Source organism: Sorex araneus, chromosome 1 (genome assembly GCF_027595985.1).
Source record: "Sorex araneus isolate mSorAra2 chromosome 1, mSorAra2.pri, whole genome shotgun sequence".
Taxonomy (NCBI): Eukaryota; Metazoa; Chordata; class Mammalia; order Eulipotyphla; family Soricidae; genus Sorex; species Sorex araneus.
Window position 1 is genome coordinate 167,244,043 of NC_073302.1, and position 22,166 is coordinate 167,266,208.

The 22,166-nt window shown below is 40.0% G+C and overlaps 1 protein-coding gene and 1 pseudogene across 3 annotated transcripts; both read right to left on the bottom strand.

Annotated features, from left to right (window-relative positions):
- Window positions 1–1,093: 1,093 nt before the first annotated feature.
- LOC129401515 (small nucleolar RNA SNORA72) lies at window positions 1,094–1,219 on the bottom strand (annotated as a pseudogene).
- A 2,392-nt stretch (window positions 1,220–3,611) lies between these two features.
- Window positions 3,612–17,381, bottom strand: ARRDC3 (arrestin domain containing 3). 3 transcript variants are annotated; one of them, XM_004613077.2, is made up of 8 exons: window positions 16,861–17,376; window positions 13,040–13,121; window positions 11,176–11,323; window positions 10,169–10,271; window positions 9,778–10,034; window positions 9,354–9,516; window positions 8,945–9,099; window positions 3,612–6,314 (listed from the first exon to the last, which is right to left on the bottom strand). In XM_004613077.2, exons 1-8 carry the CDS (start codon window positions 17,138–17,140, stop codon window positions 6,258–6,260), a joined length of 1,245 nt encoding a protein of 414 aa, XP_004613134.1. In that variant the 5' UTR covers window positions 17,141–17,376; the 3' UTR covers window positions 3,612–6,257. The 3 variants fall into 3 exon arrangements, with proteins under 3 accessions (XP_004613134.1, XP_054976473.1, XP_054976465.1); XM_055120498.1 differs by lacking the exon at window positions 11,176–11,323 and having other exon boundaries at window positions 16,861–16,918; XM_055120490.1 differs by lacking the exon at window positions 3,612–6,314 and having other exon boundaries at window positions 8,949–9,137; window positions 16,861–17,381.
- Window positions 17,382–22,166: the final 4,785 nt, after the last annotated feature.

The following is a 22,166-nucleotide window of genomic DNA, read 5'->3' on the forward strand; positions in this document are numbered from 1 at the left end:
GCTCAAAGCACTCATAAAAGCTCACTAGCCTAAGGCATTGGTCCATGATTTCTCTGTACAGCGTATATTTTATGGCTGTATGGTCTCAAGTCTGTCCTAAAATTGGTTTTTGAATGGGAGGAAGAATACTAAAGGATAGGAACATTTTCTCCTCTGCTTCTCCAATTTTGGAATTAATGGACTTGGAAAAGAACGCAGGTGATTTTTGTTGTGGGTTCTGGGTGTGCATTTATAGGTTGCCAACTGGACATTGCTGCATGTTGTGTGTCTTTGTTATTTTACTTTTTTCCTTAACATTTTAAGTATCACTTTTTGGTATTCCAGCCTGGCAAGATTATAAAATGTGCCTTGCACTAGAAGGTGGTAATATAGATTAAAAAAAAAAAAAAAGCAAAGCAGATTAAAAAAAAAAAACTGGCTCCTTTTCTTGATATTTGCATTTCTCTTATTTCAGTTGTTAATTTGAGAAGAAAATCTAATAAATAAAATTCCAATATTCAATAAAGATTACATGGTGTTTTTCCTTCAGCAAAAAAAATATATTTACCTAAAGTAATAATATTATATTATAGTACTCCGAAGTTTTTTGAGGGTAGGTGGGAGTTGACGGAGGGGGGCTATACCTGGCAGTGTTCAGGAGTTATTTTCTGGCTTTGCAACTCAGGAATCACTCCTTGTGGGCACAGGAGAACATATATAGATGCTGGGGATTTAACCCAGGTTGTCCACTTGCAAGGTCAGTGCCCTACCTGCCATACTATCTCTCCAGCCCCTTCACAAATTTCTTTAGTTGTATCATTACTGTTGGAAATTTTGGCAAAATTTTGATAAGGTGAAAAATTAGGACAGCATATTCAAGTCTTTTACATTCTTCCATTAACTGGTAAGATGTTACATGTCAGTAAACAAAATTTAAAATTATAAAAAGTGATATTCGAATTCATTATTCAACTTTGTTAATATTCTCAGAGAATAACCAGTGCCAGGGAGTAAGTAGTAATGATTTTGTTTGAATGAAAAATTGACCTAGGGGCTTATGCAAGTCTTGAATTCAGAAGCAGCAAAAATTTGTGTCTAGTTGTTGTTTTTTTAAACTTATCACCAGCATTTCTAAGACCAGACAGGTCTTAGAAAACAAGGTCTGGGGACACATGCATGGTCATATAATAGTGAATCATGTCTAGCTCTTATCAGAAGTTCTTTAATATAAAAGTCATAAACATTTGTTCTCTTAATCACATTGATTATAGTCTTTATTTTTTCCAGTGACTGGGTTGAATTTGGCGAATGCATGCTGTCTGCCACTGGCCTGACTAGATTTTAATACTAGATGCTAGAATTTTTTCTAAAGCATTTTTATTGCATTTTTGGCCTAGTATATTTCTCGACATCATGTGTCTAAGCTGTTATCTGTGAAGCTGGTTTGAAAAAGGTCTTTTTTTCCTTATGGTGCTCAGTAGTCAGACAGTGTTGACAGCTCTGTTTCCAGTTAGGTATATGTGATTTTTGATTTTTAAACTACTAGTTTTGTGATCTAAAGTGACTTTTTCATATTTATGTTTGCCATATCTGAGTTATTTACCTAATAATTTTTTTTTTCTTAAAACATTGCTGACTATGTTCCTCAAAAGCCAAAATTCCTATATCAATACTTTTTTTCTAGTGAAGGGAAAAATGAATCTCCCTCTATTGCTTTTGAAAACAAGAAAAATAAATTAATTATAGAAGTTTGAGAAATATTGATGATATGGGAATTCCAAAGGTATAACTGTCATCATCCCAGTGGTCACAAAGTTCTATTTCAAAAGTATCAGAGCTGTAGATTAAAAATGGCATAACTACTTTACATTTATTAAGTGCCCCAAATCTTTAGCCAAGTTACAGCTTTGGGTTCAAGAAAACAAAGGTGCCTATTCAGTAATCTTTCCTTGGTATGTTCTAGAGCTTCTCACACTTCGCTTAGAAATAACCTGGCAATCAAACAAACTGATTTTGGGTCAATATTCTTGGGTATTTTTTTGACTTTCTAATAAGCTGCAAGGTACCATTGCTGATCATTTGGACTGTCACTGTCACTGTCATCCCATTGCTCATCCATTTGTTCGACAGGGCACCAGTAACGTCTCTCATTCTGAGACTTATTGTTACTGTTTTTGGCATATCCAATATGCCACGGGTAGCTTGCCAGGCTCTGTCGTGCGGGCGAGATACTCTCAGTAGCTTGCCAGGCCCTCCGAGAGGGGCGGAGGAATCGAACACGGGTTGGCCGCGTGAAAGGCGAGTGCCCTACCGCTGTGCTATTGCTCCTGCCCGATGATTTGGACAGCACTGGAAATTCAAAGAATATACTATCTTCCTTTTAGGAAACTAAATACTCTCCTTTAGGAAACCCATTTTGTGTGACACGGAACAATGGCCGGTCACAATCTCCCCTGACAAGAATTTGGGAGCCTAAAGACGTTTCCCTGTGAGCTATAAAAGCTAGGGTCATCTATCCTGGTTCATCAAAAATGAAAGAGACTAATAAAGAATGAGTAGCATGAGTAAGGGCATGAAATAATGTGTGAGATGAGATAAAATGTGTTCTGAGCATTATTTGGCTACCTGTATTCAATTCATTCCAGTAATCTACTAATTGTTTTACTCCACAAATAGTTGGAGTCTGTGTTACAATAGTAGTCTCCATAAAATGTACTTAGTAGTCATTCAATAAACTGTGACAAATTTTTTTGAGGGGGGTTATTTCTGTGATGCTCTGGAGTCACTGCTGGCTCTGCACTACTCCTGGCAGTGCTCAGGGGACCCTATAGGATACAAAGGTCAGGCACATGTACGACCAGTCTTACCAAGTGTTCTATCAGCACATAAAAGGCAAGAGTCCTACCCACTGTTCTATCTTTCCAGTTTTTAACTCCCTTTTGGTTTTGGGCCACACTCCACTGTGCTCAAGGTTTGCTGCTGGCTCTGTGCTCAGAGGCCATTCCCGTTGATGCTTAGGGAACCGTATATGTCCCAGGAATCAGAGAAGGTCCACTGCATGCAAGGCCTCATTCACATGCCTAATTCTCTGCATTGTCAGCCACCTAAATTTATGTATTCTTGCAAAACCAAAAACTGACATTTCACAAGAGAAAAAGTACCTGAAAGGAAAGCTTCATGTTAGCCAAGCTCAGTTTATACATAAGATTGAAATGTACGTAACCAATAGATTTTTTTTTTTTTTTTTTTGCTTTTTGGGTCATACCCAGCAATGCACAGGTGTTATTCCTGGCTCTACACTCAGGAATTACTCCTGGCGGTGCTCAGGGGAGTATATGGGATGCTGGGAATCGAACCCGGGTCGGCTGTGTGTAAGGCAAATGCCCTACCTGCTGTGCTATCGCTCCAGCCCCTATGTAACCAATAGATTTTACCAAAAATATCCATAATTTAGAATTGAAGCTATAATTAGTATTTTGAAATTTCTTTAATCCTTTGGACGAACTTTTTTTGTGGTGGTCTGTAACTGATTTTTTATCTGGAATGGTTTAGAATAGTTTAATTGTAAATAGCGTCTGCATGTATGGTGAGTTACTCAAACAAGATTCAAATAAATCTTCAAACAATTTTACAAAAAAGAAAAACAAAAACACTTTTATTTTCCACAAGGAAGAGCAATAGGAAAAATTAAATCATTTCCCACATATTGTTTTCTTAAAACAGAGCCTACAAGGAAGGACATATTCAGCACCAAATAAAAAAAGGAAAAAAATTACAAACAGCCATAGAATATAATCCATAAAGCAAACATTTAATATTGCACTTTGTTTTGCTAACATTTTGGATTTTACCTTTTCCTAATTGAAAAATCAGGAATCTATCTCGAATACTGGAATACAATTGTGACTCTCACATATTATGTCAGGAATTGACCAATATTTAGAAAAAAATAAAGTAATGCCTCGTAGTAGTAAAGAAATACTTAACTGGAAAAAAAAACTTTATTTAATAAAGTTTTATATATTAGAATGTTTATCACTTTATAATGTGATCACGTGCCAATTATGAGAGTATTGGTCATTCTTGCTTCATGTGTCATGTACAAGAGTATATGTGGTAAGTATTCCAATGCTATGCATAACAATTGTTCCCTAGTCAGACAGAAGAGAAAAAAAGAAAAGGGATTTTCTGACAATCCCTCCCCCCCAACAAAAATAAAACCACCAAATGCCCTTTATGCCAAATATTCCATTAGCTTCTTTTGAGGGGGACATTCACAAAATGATTCAATAATAAAAAAATATTTCACCCCCATTTCCTTATTATCTAGTATTAGTTTGCTACGGGAGCCCAAACCCTTTAACTGAATCACTTAAAACGTGATTCATTTTTATACTGGGCTTTCCTCACCCTGTCAGCATTTTTCAAACATGAATTGTCTTCCATGTTTTCTTAAAGGCCACTTATGGAAAAGCCTATTTGTTTTGTATGAAGCTTTAAGACAGTATTTAACCAGGTCAAGCACCAAGCCAGAGTTACTATTATTTTCAGCCACGTTATTATTGTGGGGTTAAATGGCAGGATAAATGTTAACACCCAAATCACACATATGTTGCAACATCAGAGATCCTGATTTTCATTAAAAACATCAGAGCTGAGTTCCTTCTAAAATATTTATCAGTACAGAATGGTACCTTGGAAAATGCAGTGTTTAAGTTCTATTATGAATGCTGGTATACTTGTCATGAGCCAACAGTAAGTTATCTTTTTAATAGAAATTAAAATTTACTGATATTTCTTCCTATCTTATCTACATATACTTAACATGAGTGATTTCTCATGTCTAGTGATAATGGAAAAAATACTTTTGTTAAAAAATCCCACAAAAATATAAAAGTTATTATTCCAGCACACAGTCTAGTTATTTGTAACTGTGAAGTAAAATACTTAGAACAAACTTGCGTTTTCATACTGCAGGAGTTTGAACAGGACAGCCAAAGTATATACTGACCTCTCTAATCATAGTCTGAACCTACCTATATGTTGCTGTTCATTAAAATACTCTGCACTAGCAAAAATGATTTCCAACATATGTGTTTCGGAGGTAATTAAGTAACTCTGTATAAAAATAAATGCACTTTTGACTCCTTTCCAGTGACTGGAAAACTTCCACACTTATAAAATCATCGTAAAAATAATAGTTTTTACGAGCAACAGCCCAACTCCTTGTTGGTGCCTGCCATACTGCCTTTCTTGACTCCATTCTTAGCTCTGCTAGTTTCTTCTTATATGTAATGATAAAAAGGGAATGCGGGTGGGTTATCACTTTTGTGTATGTCCCTTTTCCAAATTTCCCTCTCCGAAAAGCCAACCAACCAACCAAACAAAAAATAACAGTGCAACAAAACACAAATAGCATTCCAACAGTTTGGCAAGTGATGCGTTCACCTGAGATTAAGTGATTTTAGGCAGTCAGTAACAAAATGCTGCTTTGCTGTAATAGTAGAAAGGCAACAAATTCTCAAAAGAAACCAAGAAGGTATACAATCTTGACAGTCATCTTATTAGCTTCCTCCTCTTATCTCTTTTCCCACATATCTGTTGCATATCTACTACAGTAGGCTACAAAACATACAGCAAGAAGGATTGGCTTGAAGGCATTTGATGTTTGTAAATAAATCCACAATAGGATCCAAGCTGAAGAGGTGATACATGGTCAGCCTAGTAGGACAATTCTGAGCATGTGCATACGCAGGTAAAGTCCAGGCTATATTAAATTAAAAAAAAAAAAAAAGTCAGTGCGCCTTTTCCACGTTAAAGTTTTTTCAAAGCTTTCTTTTGTTCTTGTTGTGCTGACCACAAACAAGTTTTAAAAGAGTATCAAGAGTCTGGCATTAATGGAAAAAAAAGCTGTAGTGACATCGAACCGCACAATGTTAAGCATTGAGCATGTGCAAATTTTCAAATCAAAAGAAGGAAATCATCCCTCTTTACAACGTGGTGTCTTGACACGTATGACCATAGGCTAAGAAAACTGCTCTTAGTATGTGCCAGTTTTAAAAGAGAAAAGCTTAGATCTTCAAGCATGTTGGAGCAGTCCCAGAATGTTGCTGTAGGCTTCTAAAGCTTGATCACTGGTTGTTTCACGTATTCGCCATTTTTTCTGGGCAAAAGCAATTCCACTTCCTCTGAAAACGTGTCTCCAAGATACAGCTCTGTCCTCAGCCGGGATGAGATAGTTAGGAACCCATATCAACTTGAGTCAACCAAGTACACCTTCAACGAGAGGGGCAGGATGGTCTATCATCTGCTGATTGATCAGGATTTGGATCAATCTAAAAAGAAAAGTGAAAAAATTATGAACTTATTTGATAAGGTTTAGTAGGAATGCAGCAAATTATCGAAGATTTTGAGCATTAGTTATCCATAAAAATATGCTGATTCTATTACTAGGTTAAAGACATCTTGTAAGGTTATGTCCAGTTTTCTTTCATAAAAGCCAAGAGGTTCTTTGGTCAGAGAGTGCAGTTTTTCTCAGCTTAAGATACACAGTAAGCTGTACTACAATATGTGATGGAGAACATTTTATTAACAATGACGTCCTCTGGCTGAATATATTTCTCATCCTTTTGCAAAAAAAAAAAAAAAAGTCAACTCTAGGTTTTGGGAAGAATGCAGTTGTGTAAACAATGTTCACAGTATTTATTATGAGGAAACTCATGGATGTAAATAAAAACCTTGAGAGGATCCTGGCATACAGCATTTATCAAAAAATAACAATGGTGAACTCCAAATGCCCTAAAAGCCCAAATTCCTATCTTTGGAATGATTTCATATATACATATACTTAAAAGTGAATGTATTTCAGTTGTTTCTCAGTGGCAACAAACTGTTGGGAGCAAAATTTTTCTTTCACTTAAAAAAAAAAAAAAAGCTTTTGGACAAGATCCAAGTACTTGTTTTTTTTAATATGGGAAATTTCAAAGTGTATTAGAAGCTTTAACCTAAACACAATTTTGAAGGAAAAAATGTAAAGTTGCAAATTCTTTAAAAACATCTGTAATAGGACCTAGTATTCCACTTCACCCTCATGTGGCTTGATGTTAATTGAATCACACCCTGAATCTTGAAAACATTTACAGTTTTTAGTTTTCTTAATTTAGTTTACTTTGGAAGGAGACAGGATTTTGATAAACTACTTAAAATTTTATATTTATACTTCGATTTAAAATCACTTAAAAAGCCAAAGGAGAGATAGTACAGATGATAAGGAAGTGTCCTTCCTGTACATGCAATCTGGGTTTGGTCACTGGCAGCTCATACGGTCTGGAGCAAGACCAGGAGTGACTCCTGAGCACTGCTGGAGTTGGCCCCAAATTCCCCCTTCTCCCAAAGCCAGAAGTCTCAAATCCAATCAAAAATGATGTTGAGAGAAAAGGCAGAAGTATTTCACTAATAAGTGAAAGAATATTTTTAGAATCCAACAGCTTTTTTATAATAGGGGAATTAAATGTTATGTCTTGGAATTTCTAGGAGATTCTGATTATCCTGTAATCAATGAATGAAGCGGATTAAGTACACCCAAAGAAAACCTGAGTCATCCACTCAACGTCTTAATGAATTTTTTTTTAAAAGACACCTGTGGATGAGTGAAACAAGATCCCTTCATTTGGGGTCACACCTGCTTGTCCAGAGGTCTCTATGGGTGCCTGGGGCTGAACCTGGATTTGCTCCAGATTAGTTCCCTCATGCAAAGTTAGTGCCCTACCTGCTGTTATTATTTGGGAATAACATTTCATTGTGAAATAGCTACTTAAACTACAGTAACAAAAAAGAGCAAATACTAGTAATTTTGAAAATCAATGATATCAGAATCAAGATCAATAAAGTCCCTCAAAAAGCATGTTACATCTGTATCTATTCTGAAGAATGGATACCCCTCTCTCTAATTCCTCAATCTTTCTGTTTATCCTTCCAAATTCAGCTTAGAATCACCTGCTCAGGAAGCACCTCCTGGTTCCCAAAGGCTCTGCACTCAGGAATCAGTCCTGATGGTGCTTGGGACCATATGGCCAATAAAAAATGCTCCTCAAATGTACTGTGCTCCTATCACATTGTTATGTAATATTTTGCTTCCAAGTTTGTTTTTCTCACCAGTCTGTTTCTCTAAGGGCGAGCCATTATTTTTTTCACCAAAGTGTTTAGTTGCTATCAATATGAGATGAAGAAAAACAAAAATCTATTGTGAAGGAATTAGGATATTCTTCACGTTATTTCCCCCACAAATGAAAATGTTCACAATACGGGAATTAAATTCTTGGGGCTGGAGCGATAGTACAGCGGGTAGGGCGTTTGCCTTGCATAGGAATCCCATATGGTCCCCTGAGCACCGCCAGGAGTAATTTTTGAGTGCAAGGCCAGGAGTAACCCCTGTGCATTGCCAGGTGTGACCCAAAAAGTAAAAAAACAAAGGAAAAAAAGCCCCCAAAACCAAAACAAAACAAAACAAAAAAAACAAAACAAAAAAAAAAAAGAGAAAAGAACTAAATTCTCCCATATCTAACAAGGTAATTTGTTGCTATGCTTACAAAACCCAGTTCTTATGCATTAAAAAAATCTATTAATCCTTCATCGGGAATCTTGTAAACCACAAGTATAGCTCATTATTCAAATAATTTATAAGTGAACAGCCCTACACTATCCTAAATCAATCTTTTCATTTGTTGCTCTACTTTTTCCTATTATCACTTGTATCACTTGTCATCCTGTTGTTCATTGATTTGCTCGAGCGGGCGCCAGTAACGTCTCCATTCGTCCCTTGGAGACTATCCTACACCAATCTTTTCATTTGTTGTTCCAATTTTTCCTATTATCATGATAATTAAATCCTAATTCTATTTTTTAGAAGCTTGATAGTGTTCTAAACAGAGTCGGCCCATTTCATATCTGGTAAGTTGGTGCTTACCTCTGAATAAAGTGGTGGAGGCAAGAACCGAAACTCCTGGATATATGCAAACAGTGGTCCTTGAAGAGCTCTCTCAAAGTCATCACAGGCACTCACTGGTGCAAGGTTGTTCCGCCTTTGTTCTTCTGTCACCACTTCTGCATAGCTGGGTGGTGCTGGAGGAAAAAGATACACGCAATTCGAACAGCATGTTCTTATGCATGTCAAAATACACAGAATAGTAGGTATTAAAAAGGAATGCCAAAGTAAAACAATAACTTTTGTGAACAAAAACTAGGGAAATTTACAATTTTAATCTAACATTAGGGAAGTCTACTATCGTATAGGGTATAGACAGCTCTTTAATTAATTATCAGAAGCAAATGAAATTCTTCAAAATATTAAGCTCAGATATGTATTATCAAATTACCTTCAGGTCTTTCAGGCAGGGATAAACCAAGCCAGTTCATATTCATGCTACATTGGCTGCTTACACTTGAGGTTCGGCTTCCAAATGGATGCAGAGGAATGGTACCGATGACAAGTGGCAAATTAAGAAATAAATCCATAGCTCCAGGAATATCCACATATACCTAAACATTGAAGGAGATACTGTTTATCATAAGCTCCGTTTTACATACATACATACACATATATAAAAAATACGCAAGTTTTTCCTTTGTATGTACGCTAGACAGTACACTAAAATGTATTCATACACTGGTAAACTTAGGAATTATAAACCATAAAGGCTTATACGTGTGTATGTACATATATGTGTGTGCACAAGAAATATAGAATGACATATTTATAACTTAGGATTAAAAATGCAAAACCCTTAAATCTATACATACCATTAGTGAATATTCCACACGTATTATACTACAGTCGAGGATAGAGGGAGAAACTGGTGGGATTTTCAGCAACTTCCCATTCCAAGTCTCTGTCTTTCCAGATGATAAGGATTCCCCACGCAAATTAGCCACAAGCTGTTTGACTTCCTTCATTTTCCCTTTGGCATAGAAGGCCTGTGTTTGGTAAATGGCTGCCTTTGGCACCACCATTCGGGAAGAGCAATTCTCAATCTCAGCAAATATCTGAATTGATTCACCTACAGGGAGAAAAATTAATGAACTATTTAAAGGACAATTTATGTTCTTTTTGAACAGGAATTGTTTTCACTGAACAGAATGAATAACTCTAAGAGAGAAAGTCAGCTTTTATAGGAATATACTTCTGACATACCTGGGGTGTAGCCCTTCCTTTCGATTTTGGCACTTAAGGATATTGGGCCTGAGGTACAGAACCAGCAACAGAGAGTCTTTTCTTTTGTGCCTGCTTGAGGTGACTGCAAGAAATACACAAAGAAAGATCAATACAGAATTTGGTATAACGATGTTTAAAAATGCAATCCTAAGTTTTTTATAATTAAAATTAAAAGCATCATTTTTTCCCTTTATACTTTAAGAATGATTATATTTCCATCATATCAATCTCCATATAAATTTTTATTCAATTAAAGGAGAAGGTACAAGGCTTAACATAATATTCCACAAACTTAGTTTTAGCTCACACAATTTAGATACAGAGTAATTAAATACCAATAGACCAAAACAAACAAACAAAAAAAACCCTTTCCACATTCTATTAAAACTGCCTTTCAAAAAGGCAGCTCAGAAAGTGACTGAGTTATAATTCCAAATATAAATGTTTTTAAGAATACGTAAAAAGGGAAAACTTATTTTAAAGGTTAATCCTTTGCTTAAGGAGGTTATCATTTACTTAAACCAAAATGAAGTTTGTCAAATTCGAATCTCATTAAAAAAAGCAACTAAAAATCTTTCTAATGAAACAGTTTTTTCAATAATGTGATAATCTCCCCATCGTTTGACAACTATCCCTGTGTTGGAATAATACAGGATAAATTTTAGATTTTCAAGCATATATTGCCCTAATAATAATTGGTATTACTGTTCTTTCATTAAAATTATCCAGGGAACAGAGATCCAATTTTGCAGTTATCTTCTCGAAGAGTTCTCATACTGGTTGACTAAAAATTACTTAAATTTATTGTGATATTAGATTATGAGCATATTCGTCATTAATTTGTATACGCTTGGCATACATATTAAAATTATTGAATTTAAAAGAAATTTTACTTTAAAATGATAAAGATCGAATAGTTTAGGTGATTATTCTTTAGTATTTATATGCCAAAAACAAAGAATATAAAGAATTCAATCAGTTCTTACCAGTAATGAAGGAGTGTTGATATCTATATGCTCAAAGACTGTAAATTCCTTCTTTAATTTTACTGGTAGAAACCAAGGCCTGTGCAATTCGGCTTTCACCCAATAGCGCACACTGCCATGTCGGCCTTCGAATGAGGTAGCAAGTGGTCTGTGTAGAATATAAAGGTCAATATATTAATCTTATACCTCTTTCCAATATTTATACAGTAGGTCAGCAGAATAGCATTAATGTACTGTACTGTTTAAAAAAATTTAATGAGGTATCAAATGTATCTTAAAAAATTTCCAAAGGGATAAGTCATTGGGAGAAAAACCTTTCATTTCCAAATATAGTAGTTGTGTCTTTTTAAAAATTTGTGTTTTAAAAAGCCAGAATATAGTTCCTTTAAATTCAGAGGCTACCATTTAATGCGGGTGGCAAAATTATGAAAGTTCAAAGGTGAAGAACTTATGGCTTAACTATTTCTATTTAGACACTAGTTTAACATTCAGACCAAATTCTCTACAGTGCTTCACTTTTCACTAGCTAAGCATCATTTCTTTATAGCAACTAATTAGGGCCTACCACCATTTGATTTAAAAAAATTCACATTTCACGGAAGTCCACCCAAACTCTAAACAACTCCACTTATACTTTCTAGTTTTCTCTGTGTTTGGGCCACACCCGGTGGTACTCAGGGATCCCTCCTTGAGGGCTCAGCTGACAATATGGTGTGCAGGGGATCGAACCCTGGACCGCAACATTCAAGACAAATGCACATGCACTGCCTGCTGTGCTATAGCTCTGGCGCTAGTTTCCTCGCTTCTGTGAGCAGGCTTTTTGGCTTTTCTCAATAGACTTAAAACAAACATATTTGCACTGAACTCATGAGAATCAGAACCATTTTTCACTCATTTAGATTCTAGTACTTTCAGGAAGCTTTGTCATAGAGTTTAGTTCCCTTTCAATAATCCTACTGGGAATGCGCAATGCAAGTTTAATTGACACAGTATCATCCCAATATTCCGTTAAATGCTTTCTTTCAGAAAGTAAATTAAATTGTCATATTCAAAGTTATATTCAAGTAATATGGCACATAGAATATTCTGAAAAAATATCATTTATGAATTCTATGCACACCAGCACTAGAGTAAGGAATTTTGCATATTCTAGCACTTGATTCTTATGGAATCTAAGCTCATTATCTAGAATAACCAATTACAGAAAGTACTACTTTTTATGTTTTAGTATGTTAGATGATATAATAAAATACTAAAACTTTTAGGGAGTTCACTTTCTCCAACAATTTATTACATCCTTCTTTCTCTGAAACTACAATTTAAGCCCATGCCTCTAATTCGTTACAAAATCTGATAGATGTTTCTTCCCTTCTAAAGTCCAGGTATGTGTGCCTGCAATCTATGAATTGAAGGTACTTAATTCACATACCAGAGACTACTCTTAGTTATTTTACCTTATCTTACTGCTGTGGTTAGAATTAGAAGAAAAGGTAGAATACTAAATTTTGTAATCCACCAAATGAGATTATTTGATAGGATCTACCTTTTCTAGTAATGCTAAAATGATGGAAACAAATGTTTACTTACTTTGATCTGATTAGCATTTTTCCAGTTCACTGTTAAACCATTCAGGTTTTAAATACCTTATAATAAATCTTGACACAGCACTGAGAATTTTTATTTTTAAGATTTTGCCACACCAGATTAAAAAAATAGCTTCCTTTTTAAGTATATTGTTTTCTGCCAGCAAGTTTCATTAATGAAAAGGGTTTTTTTTTAAACAAAGAAAACTATTTAAATTGAGGCTATTTAAGTTTAAAAAAGCATGTATGTTTGTGAAATGTCTATTACTCATCAAACTTACGTCTGTGGAAGCTCGAAACTGAATGCATATTCATGCCTTCCTGAATGGACAGTGTTGAAGCCTTCTTCGGAATTATCGTCATCTAAAAGATAGAAAAACGTAATGAAACCCTTTGCACACTCATCATGGCCACACACTTTCACACCTTTAAAGACATCCACAATTATTCAGGCTACAATTGCAACTTGATCACTTACACTGCATACATTTTTCAGTCCTTAGTTGTCCCATCTTTAAAATGGGGATAATTAACACGTAATACCCCATGGGTACTTGAAAATTAAAAACTGTAATGGAATAAAACCAACTCTAGGTACCATACACACCTCAAACAAAAGGTTTGAGATTTAAAAGATTAAATCCCAGTCTAAGATGTTTATTTTGCCTCTGCTTAAGTTTATATTAAGACAATCACTTAAACCTTTCAACACTCAGTTCTGATCCTGTACCCTTGGTTATAAAACCCTTAGAAAAATATGTAAATCGAGGAGTTAAAAAAGCCAGTGATTTTAATATGACTTTCACTGCCGAAAATAAATCCTGTATTGAACCTAGGTGCATTTTGACCAGTTAAGCGTGTGCATGTATGTAACACACCTTGGGTCTGTATGTACCTTGGGTCTGGAAGGGGATTTACAGGGAAGCAACCCTTGCAGCTTTGAAAAACGACGTCCCATTTGTTTGGCAGAATAAAAGGCATCGTTTTGATGTTAGTTCTCTGGGTGACCAAACAGCCTTAACTGTTTTCCTAAGAAGCTGGGTAAGGGCCGGGAGAGGATGCTAGCCTGGCACTCGGGACATGTCAGCGGACTGCCTCGCTCCTCTCATTATGTAATTGTCTTGCTTAGGTCGTCTCCCCGGTGGAGACACCTTTTCCCTTCCCGTGCAGCAGGAGACAAACGGGTCTGACCACTCAGCTTCCCTCCTCCCAGGTTCTGAACGTGCCCCAAGCGCCGCGACTGACGGAGAGGAGGTGAGGAAGGCGCGCGCCTTTGTGTGTTTCCTCGATTTACCCCCCACCCCCGGGGGCCTCCCTTCAGTCCCGGCCCTGTCGCCCTCGCCCCCCTGCGCGCCGATCATCTCCGGGCGGGTTTCAGCACCCGCGGCGGCCGGAGAGTGGCGAGCCCCAGCCCCGCGGCGGCCGCAGCCGCCCGAAGTTTGCCTCGCCGCGCCGCCTTTCTTCCTGCCCCGCTCGCGTTTTTTGTGCCAGCTCAGCAGGCTCCCAGAGGCGAGCGGCGGCGGCCGCGCCGTGGTAAACAAGTGCCGGGCTGTCAATCAAGAACTAGACCGGAGCAGGAGCGGACCGGCCTAAACCGGCGCGAGCAGATCCCAGCCGGCCCGGCCGCGCGCCGCCGCCGCCGCCGCCCGCGCGCCCCGCTATACATCCAGCAGAGGCGGCGCGGCGCTCGCGCTCGCGCCCGCGCAGCCTAGCCTGCTGGGGAGGGGCGGGGCCCGCGCCGCCGCGCTTCCGCTCTGCGCGCCCCAGCCGGCGACCGGTTCCATCTGGCTCGGGCCACCCTGACACCTTCGCCGCGGGCCGAGGGGCAGACCGGGGCGCGGCCAGGCCGCCCACCCCCGCGCAGCTCTCCACGCCGAGAGCGCTTTTCTCTCCCTCCCCGGCCCGGCGGACTCGCCGTCCGAGCAAGGTAGCCCGTCGGCCGGGAATCACGTTTTGTTTCGGCCCGGGGCGGGGGTGGGCAGAGCTCGACGCCACCTGACGCCTGGCAGGGGCCCCCGCGAGGCAGGCGCGGCCCTGTCCAGTCGGCCGACGCCAAGTTTCCCCCCGAGAGACGGAGCTGCCGTGGCGCCCGGAGCCCTGGGGCACCTGTGAAGGCGGCAGGAGCCTCCCCCCGCCCCCCGAACCCCAAGTGGCCGCCGCTCCGGGTGGCAAGTGGAGGCAGACACGGTGCGGTGGGATGAGTGGGGAGCCTGGTACCCCAGGTACACGCACCCCCCCCCGCCACCCGGGGGGAGGGGGCCGCGGGCGGGGACGCCGCACTGGAGGGACCTTTACCGGCGCACGCCGGTTCCAAGCCGCGCCCGGCCGGCGCTCGCCCCACCCGCCCGTGCCCAATCCAATCAGGGCCTGGCATCGCCTTAGCAACAGGCTAACAAACCCGGCTCCGCCTATCGCCGGCCGCCCGGGGCGGGGTCTCGGCCACCAGGCTAGTTTGAGAGGTCCCAGTTTTAAGTCATTGAAACTATTCCAGGCGTATGGCTTGTCCACGCTTTGCAGGGGTTAAGTGGCATCTCGTGCGGGGCGCGGAGCTCCAATAACGAATTCGCCAAGTGTGCCCAATACTTGTCCTACTCCCACCCCACCGCAAGCTTCAACTCCCCTTTTAAAACCTTTGTTCCTCCTTTCCCATTTTATAAAAAATTTGCAATGGTCAGCAAGGTTTAAAGTCGCGTGCCCGCTTTTCAGCAAATACCCAGGCTGTCATTAGGCGTTTGCATCTTTAAAAAAAATTCTTTTTAAATCAATGTACTGCCTGGAGAGATTATTTTAGAGCTCATTTAGGAATGCAAATTGCTATATGTAAATACTAAAACCCAACTCAAGAATTGATTTAACCTTAGTAGTTCAAACATAATGTATGAATGATGTAACTCCAAGCATCTTTCATTGCTACACTTGCCTTAGTTGGCAGTTCCTCGGGGATGTATAATTTTAATAGAAAAAAGATCAGAGTGTGCTCTACTCTTTTTAAAAATCGTCATCATCTCAACTAAAGACTGCATTAAAAAAGAAACACAAAAATTACATAACCAGTTTTAACATTATATTCTTCTTGGGCTAGGAATTAAGTCATCGCCACCACCTGACGCGTGTAACCAATCTGCGGAGAGCACAGCGAGCGCCCCTCCTCACCACCCCCCAGAACTGGTCCGAAACAGGATTGAACCGCTTCTAACAAAGGGTGGAAACTTAGAAAAACAAGCTTAGAGTCTCCTATATTTCCACAATGTAACCATTTAAACAATAGATTGGAAATCTCAGGGCCCCTTCTCCCTTTGACAAGCCTGTATCTTCCCTTTCTAAACAAATCATCGAATCCAATGTGCCAAATACTTTTCAATTCCATTTGACTGGCTCGGGTTTCATTGAATGCACGTCCCAAAGTTAGGCAGGATGCTCGGAAAAGAAAATTACTGACCCTAAATGGCTTCTAAAAGAGACCTGAAATGTAGCATAATGGAAGATACTGTCCTTTTAAATAGAGAATGCTCAATGTAAATTTCTAAAGGAACGAAGGTGGGAAAAAAATAGGGGAAAAAAACACGTGGGGTATTGATACCATATGTCAAAATAAGCCAGAGAAAGCCTTTATCAAAGAACAATGATCAATTCTTTAAAGTCTTTTACGGGTCAAAATTAAAAATAAAATACATCTTCTAACCCACTTAAAAACGCTATTCCATTTCTTCAGAGCTTACTTTTTAGATTTAAGGCTGCCAGGCACAAGGGGGTAAAAAATCTAATAAAGGACCCCAGCATTTAGCAACGGATCAGAAAACATCCTAATAAATGAACTGAATCAGATGAAGCAGAATTTATAAGGTGCAAATGGATTGCAAGTGCGTATGGCACAGACCAAGCTGGTACAGTAGAGGTTGAATAAGTGCAGTTTGCAGTCACTTTGCAGATGCCTGCAAGCATTACGATTTAGTACACGATGAATGTCAAGGAGAAGCCCAATCTTTCAACTTTGCTAATCTTTCAAACTGTATTATGTTAGGAGGAGAATTACATTAATTCAGAAAAAAAAGAGTGCTTTCCCAAAATAGGATAAGTATTTTCTGAATAATACAAAACTTACCTCTTTCATGTCCAATTAAGATGTCTTTATGGTTGAAATATTCTACTTCTTCAGTGTAATTCTGTGTATAGGCAGTATTGGAGCCGGCGTTTCTAGATTCGGTCCAGCGTACTTTCGCATGTCCTCTTGCATGAATTTTAAGAGATTTCACTCTGATTTCCCCGGTAACTTCTAAATTCACCCTTCCTGAGACTGTATCCCCACTAGAATACACAGGGACATTGCTGTCATTAAGACAGTCAAAGCTTATTGTCAAACTCTTCACCTTTCCCAGCACCATGTTTATAACAAAATCTATAAAAATATAATGTAAGACCAAAAAAAAAGTCAAGATCGCATATGAAATGTGATCCTCAGCTAACACTGATCGATGTCTTGGCCGTGCAAAAAGCGTGCAGGCAGGATCAGTGATCTCTACAAATAGTTCATTGAGATTTCTTCAAAAGTCAGGGCAGCCGCCGCAGCTGCTCCGCGCTCCTGCTCGTTTCAGTGGTCTCCTTACAAAGACGGGCGGCTGGAGGCTGCCAGCTCACTTTAAGAGCCGCTTTGTGAAAAACAACCCCAGCGCGCATGCGCACGCCGCGGCGCCCGTCCGCCCTCCCCGCGCGCCCCGGCGCCCGTCCGCTCGCGGGTACAGTAGGTGTGGAGCGAGGGGAAGGAGGCTCTGGGGCTGCCGGGAGGCCGAAACTGACTTCTCTGCATTGCGGGCTCCGATTGGTAGGCTGCCTACCGTAAACCCTCGACGTGCCCTCCGGAGGCCCCTACCGAACACATCCTAATAGAAAATGGCAGGGCGGGCACGGGGGTGCGGGGTAGGGCCGAGGGCTGGCTCGGGAGCCGTGGGCCAAGCCCGGGGAGGCTGCTCGGTGGCGAGAGCCGGCCGATGCGTGCGTGCCTGGCACCGCAGGGCGGAGTGCAGTGTGCCGGGAGCTGGGGGAAGGGGAGGAACCGGTTGGGCCGGCGGCGGGGAGCCGGGCGTCCTAGCTCACGGATTTCAAAAGAAGACGGAGCGGCATCCACCCCGGAACGGAGGCTCACACACACACCAGCGCGCTCCGGGCTGGGGGCTTTTGTTTGTTTGCTTGCTTGCTTTTCAGGCCCGTGCCCGGCAGGCAGGTTGAAAAGAAACGGTGGGCTTAGGCCAGCGGAGCCCTGAAAGCGAATACTGGAAGGAGCCTAGGAAGAGCAGGCTGAGCTCTGATCATTGGGCTTGGCCTGGTCCTCAACTCCTCTCTCCCATTTCATTAGCCACGGAGAACTGCTTGATGCGCGCCGCAGGGGGCAAAAAGGCTTGACCACTTCCTCGAAGGAAGAAGAAAAAGTCCCTTTGAACGACACCACCTACAGCTAGGTTTTTGAGTATGTGTGTGCAGAGGAATAAAAATAGAATTTGTTCTAAAAAAAGCGCCACCTGTAAAAAGGCAGTATGACTTCAGTATTTTCGGTGTCAAGTGTTTACAACATATCCAGAAATCTTTGTTAGAAATTAGTGAAGCGCATAAAGTGCTTAAAAGGATACTTCTGTGTCTAGCAGGACTTAAGTTATTAATTTCAGTTTTCCGCTTAGAGCCTGGTACTGCTCACCATAGTAATTCTCATATTGTATCTCCTAGAGAAATCTGTCTTTTGAAATGGCAGCATGCAATGCTTCTGTAAAATCGCATGGGAATTCCATCCCAAACAGCATAGACTTAGGCGTGTTTTTTAAAAAAATCATTTAAACTACTTATAAGAGAAATACAAAAAGGAAAAAAGTATATGAATCTAGAACTACACAACTACCCAAATATAGTTTAGAAGATTGTTCACTGTCCATGTATAAAATAGATTATAGATTATATCCTTTGTATGGTAGGTTTAGATGTGTCGAACCTACGTATGAAACACAACAAACTCATTGGTTTTGCTTGGAGGTGGGGGAAAAATTAAGTTTCATTTCGTTGACTTGGCAGTATCTTGCGCTTAACAGTTATGTAGAGAGTGTAAATATGCAAATGATTTGGACAATTAATCGGCAAGCTATTTATCTTTGATAGGCTTTAAATAGTTATTCCAAAAACTTACTTCGGTGGTCCTGAATAGAAAAAAAAATAGTCTTCCTTCTCTAGGTTGACACCTGGTGGAAACTTTCTAGTTGTTCAAGAGCTTGGGAATCTTGGTAAGAGATACTGCTTGGGTTTTCTCGCCACCTTGTGGTGAAAGTGGTGAACTTGCTCGGTATTAAGGTCAAATAATGTTTTTGAAGTATTCAGATGATGTTGAGCAAGGAACAGATTAAGAGGTGCAATATGCATCGAAACCTTCATTATTAGACTCAAAAATGTTTTATGGTGCCAAAGATTGAAACCAGGACTCTCTCCCACATACAAGTTGGACATTCTGCCACTGAGCCACATACATCTCCAGCCTCACTTTTGAATTATCAAGAGCTAGTCCGTCAATCCTTCAGAAGTTAGGAAAAATTCCTTCAATTACAATATAACTTATTTATGAAAAATATATACTATCTATTAAGCTACAATTGTTTATAATTAAGAAATCCCTAGAGATTTACTATTATAATTAGGACAATTGTTTTCACACATTACCAGTTTCATTCCTGTCACATTATACTCTCCCTTCGGTTTGAAGCCTTTTGGATATTATAAATAATGATTTTTATTATTTTTAAATTTATACTGTTTTACTGCATCCTTCTAAATAATCACTGTACTAACAAGTTGCCAGGGAATTCATATCCCCTATATATATGTGGGTTTTTTTTTTTGGCTAGAAAAAAAATAGGGCATAAGAATCTTAGTCATTTGCCTTAATTATCACCTTTCTTTTCTTTGGATATTGCTATTTCTTAAAGCCTAAAGTTGAGTTACTTTGCCTCTTTCTGTTTCCCTCTTATTCAAAATATGAGAACCAGAAACAACACCAAAACAATTGGCACCTCTAAATTGCTGTTTATGTTTTTATTTTGAAAAAAAGAAAAGTTAGGCTAGAATGTTGTGAATACTTTAACTTATACTATTACACCTGCATTTTGAAGATTCCCATCTAAATATGTACCCACTAGAGAGTTTGAAATGCGATTCCATAGTTGTTGACTTGGATTTCGGGACTTGCTTCACTGAGCCCTTCATTGCATTTTGCATTAAATTCAAACTATTCAAACCAAGGACTTTTCCTACTGCATCCCTGCCTACGGCTCATATGCCATCTCCTCCTACTCATCTGCTAACTTTCTATACTCCTGTCAAGTACATCTTCTGTCCCCTTTGTTAGCTTGTCTTGCTGTTGCCAATGTGCAGTTACATGCTGCTTTCTCTGCCCAGAACAACATCCCACTGCTGTGTTACTTCCTTTCCCTCCATCTAACCCCTTTGCTAGATCCGGTTGCCACACTGACAGATATTCTAACCAGACAGAATAATTTCCATATTTTTTATAGCTTCTTCCGGTCTTAAATAAGATTTTTTGATGGTATTGCTTTCTTGTGTTCATCTTCCTCTATTAAGGTCTAAACTGAACCTCAAGAACTCCCCAAAATTAACATGACAATTGCTATCAATAATGATTTATAAGTAGTTTGCCAAGTCTTTTCCATATGAATATCAAAATCTCAGTATCATAAAGCAAGTCATCTCAACGGGAAGTTAGGGTGTGTGGTTATAAGGAAACTATACCAATAGTTAATGTTTCTTAAAAATATGAAATTAATGCTTAATATTTATCAACTAAGATTTGACAGGCTTAAGTATGTCAATAGGAAATTTTCAGTTTGGGTTTTATGTATATATATTTTGTTTTGGGGGCCATACCTGGTTGTGCTCAGGGCTTACTCCTGACTGTGCTCATAGATCACTCCTAGCAGGGCTTGGGGACCATATGGGGTGCCAGGAATCAGATCTGGATTGACCACATACAAGGCAAGCGCTCTATCCACTATATTACCCAGACCTCTCTTTGGTTTTTAAATCTCTTTTATATTTTAAGATTTTGTTAACTCTGACCTAAGCCTTAAACATCTTCAAAATGTGTCAAACTTGACCTAATGTGGAGTCTGCTGGTGAGATTTGCAATATGATTAGCAAAATAAGCAAACTTTGCTTCTTCATTTGCTCGAGTGGGCACCAGTAATGTCTCCATTGTGAGACTTGTTGTTACTGTTTTTGGCATATCGAATACACCACAGGGTAGCTTGCCGGGCTCTGCCGTGCGGGTGGGATACTTTCAGTAGCTTGCTGGGCTGTCCGAGAGGGACAGAGGAATCAGACCCGGGTCAGCCGCGTACAAGGCAAACGCCCTACTCGCTGTGTTTACTTAAATCTGGGCCAGCAGCTGCATGCATCCTGCTACAGAAGATGAGAAATTCTGCCCAGCTTCAGGCTGAGAGAGGCAAGGTTGGGGGCGAGGCGCTCTGTGAGAACAGCAGATACTGAGAGAACAGAACTGTTGAGCAAGTGTCCCTTCAGTCACCGTTGAATACGAGCTGTTGCTGGGGGGCCAGGAGCCAACATGCCAAGCCACTGTCCTCAGACACAGTCCTGTTTGGAGAGGGGATCCATTTGTGCACGGCTGCTGGAGGGATCGGAGGTAGGAGATGTGTGCATCCAGAAACCAAGTCTGTGAGGGCGCTGCTTCAACACAGAAGTTGGCCGCTGTGCCGTCTGGAAGGTTGGGGAGCATTCCTTGTGCGGCCCCTTCCCCAGAGTATTGTCCAATCAAGCGCCCTTCCTCCCCGAGGCCCCTGAAACTGACTTTGCACCAAGTTACAATACATAGAGAGCAAGGGAGTACATAGACAACGTTCCCCCAACACAGGAAGCAGGATTTTGTGAACCCGAAATTTCAAGTCCAGGAGGAAAAGGTGGGGAGAAATCCCTGATTTTTCCCAAGAAAGTACTTTTTTTTTTTTCATCTCATGAAAACAAAAGCTCAGAATGATACGTTGATTTCCCTTAGTCTGGGTTTTCAATTCCTTTCTCCCCAAAATACTATTTTTGGGAACAGCAGAAGTGTCTTTGCTGGTAGCAAAGATGTTTTCAAGAGTAAAATAATAGTCATGAAAAAGGAGAAAAGAAGAGAGATACAAAAGTCAATTTAAAACACACTAAAAAATTCAGTCCTGAGGCCAGAGCGATAGTACAGCGATCTGAGTTCGATCCCTGGCACCCCATGTGGTCCCCCAAACACTGCCAGGAGTATTCCTGAGGGGAGAGCCAGGAGTAACCCCTGAACATTGCCGTGTGTGACCCAAAAAGAAAAAACAAATTCTGTCCCCCACCACAAACCCAGTCGGTAACTCAGTCTTTCTT

Bases quoted from the DNA above. Each gene is read 5' to 3' on its own strand.
- ARRDC3 (XM_004613077.2), bottom strand. From the start codon at position 17,140: ATGGTGCTGGGAAAGGTGAAGAGTTTGACAATAAGCTTTGACTGTCTT. The intron at 13,122-16,860 runs GTAAGTTTTGTA...TCTATCTTTTAG, and splicing joins CTTAATTGGACATGAAAGAG to ATGACGATAATTCCGAAGAA. The intron at 9,517-9,777 runs GTATGTATAGAT...TTCAATGTTTAG, and splicing joins GTGTGGAATATTCACTAATG to GTATATGTGGATATTCCTGG.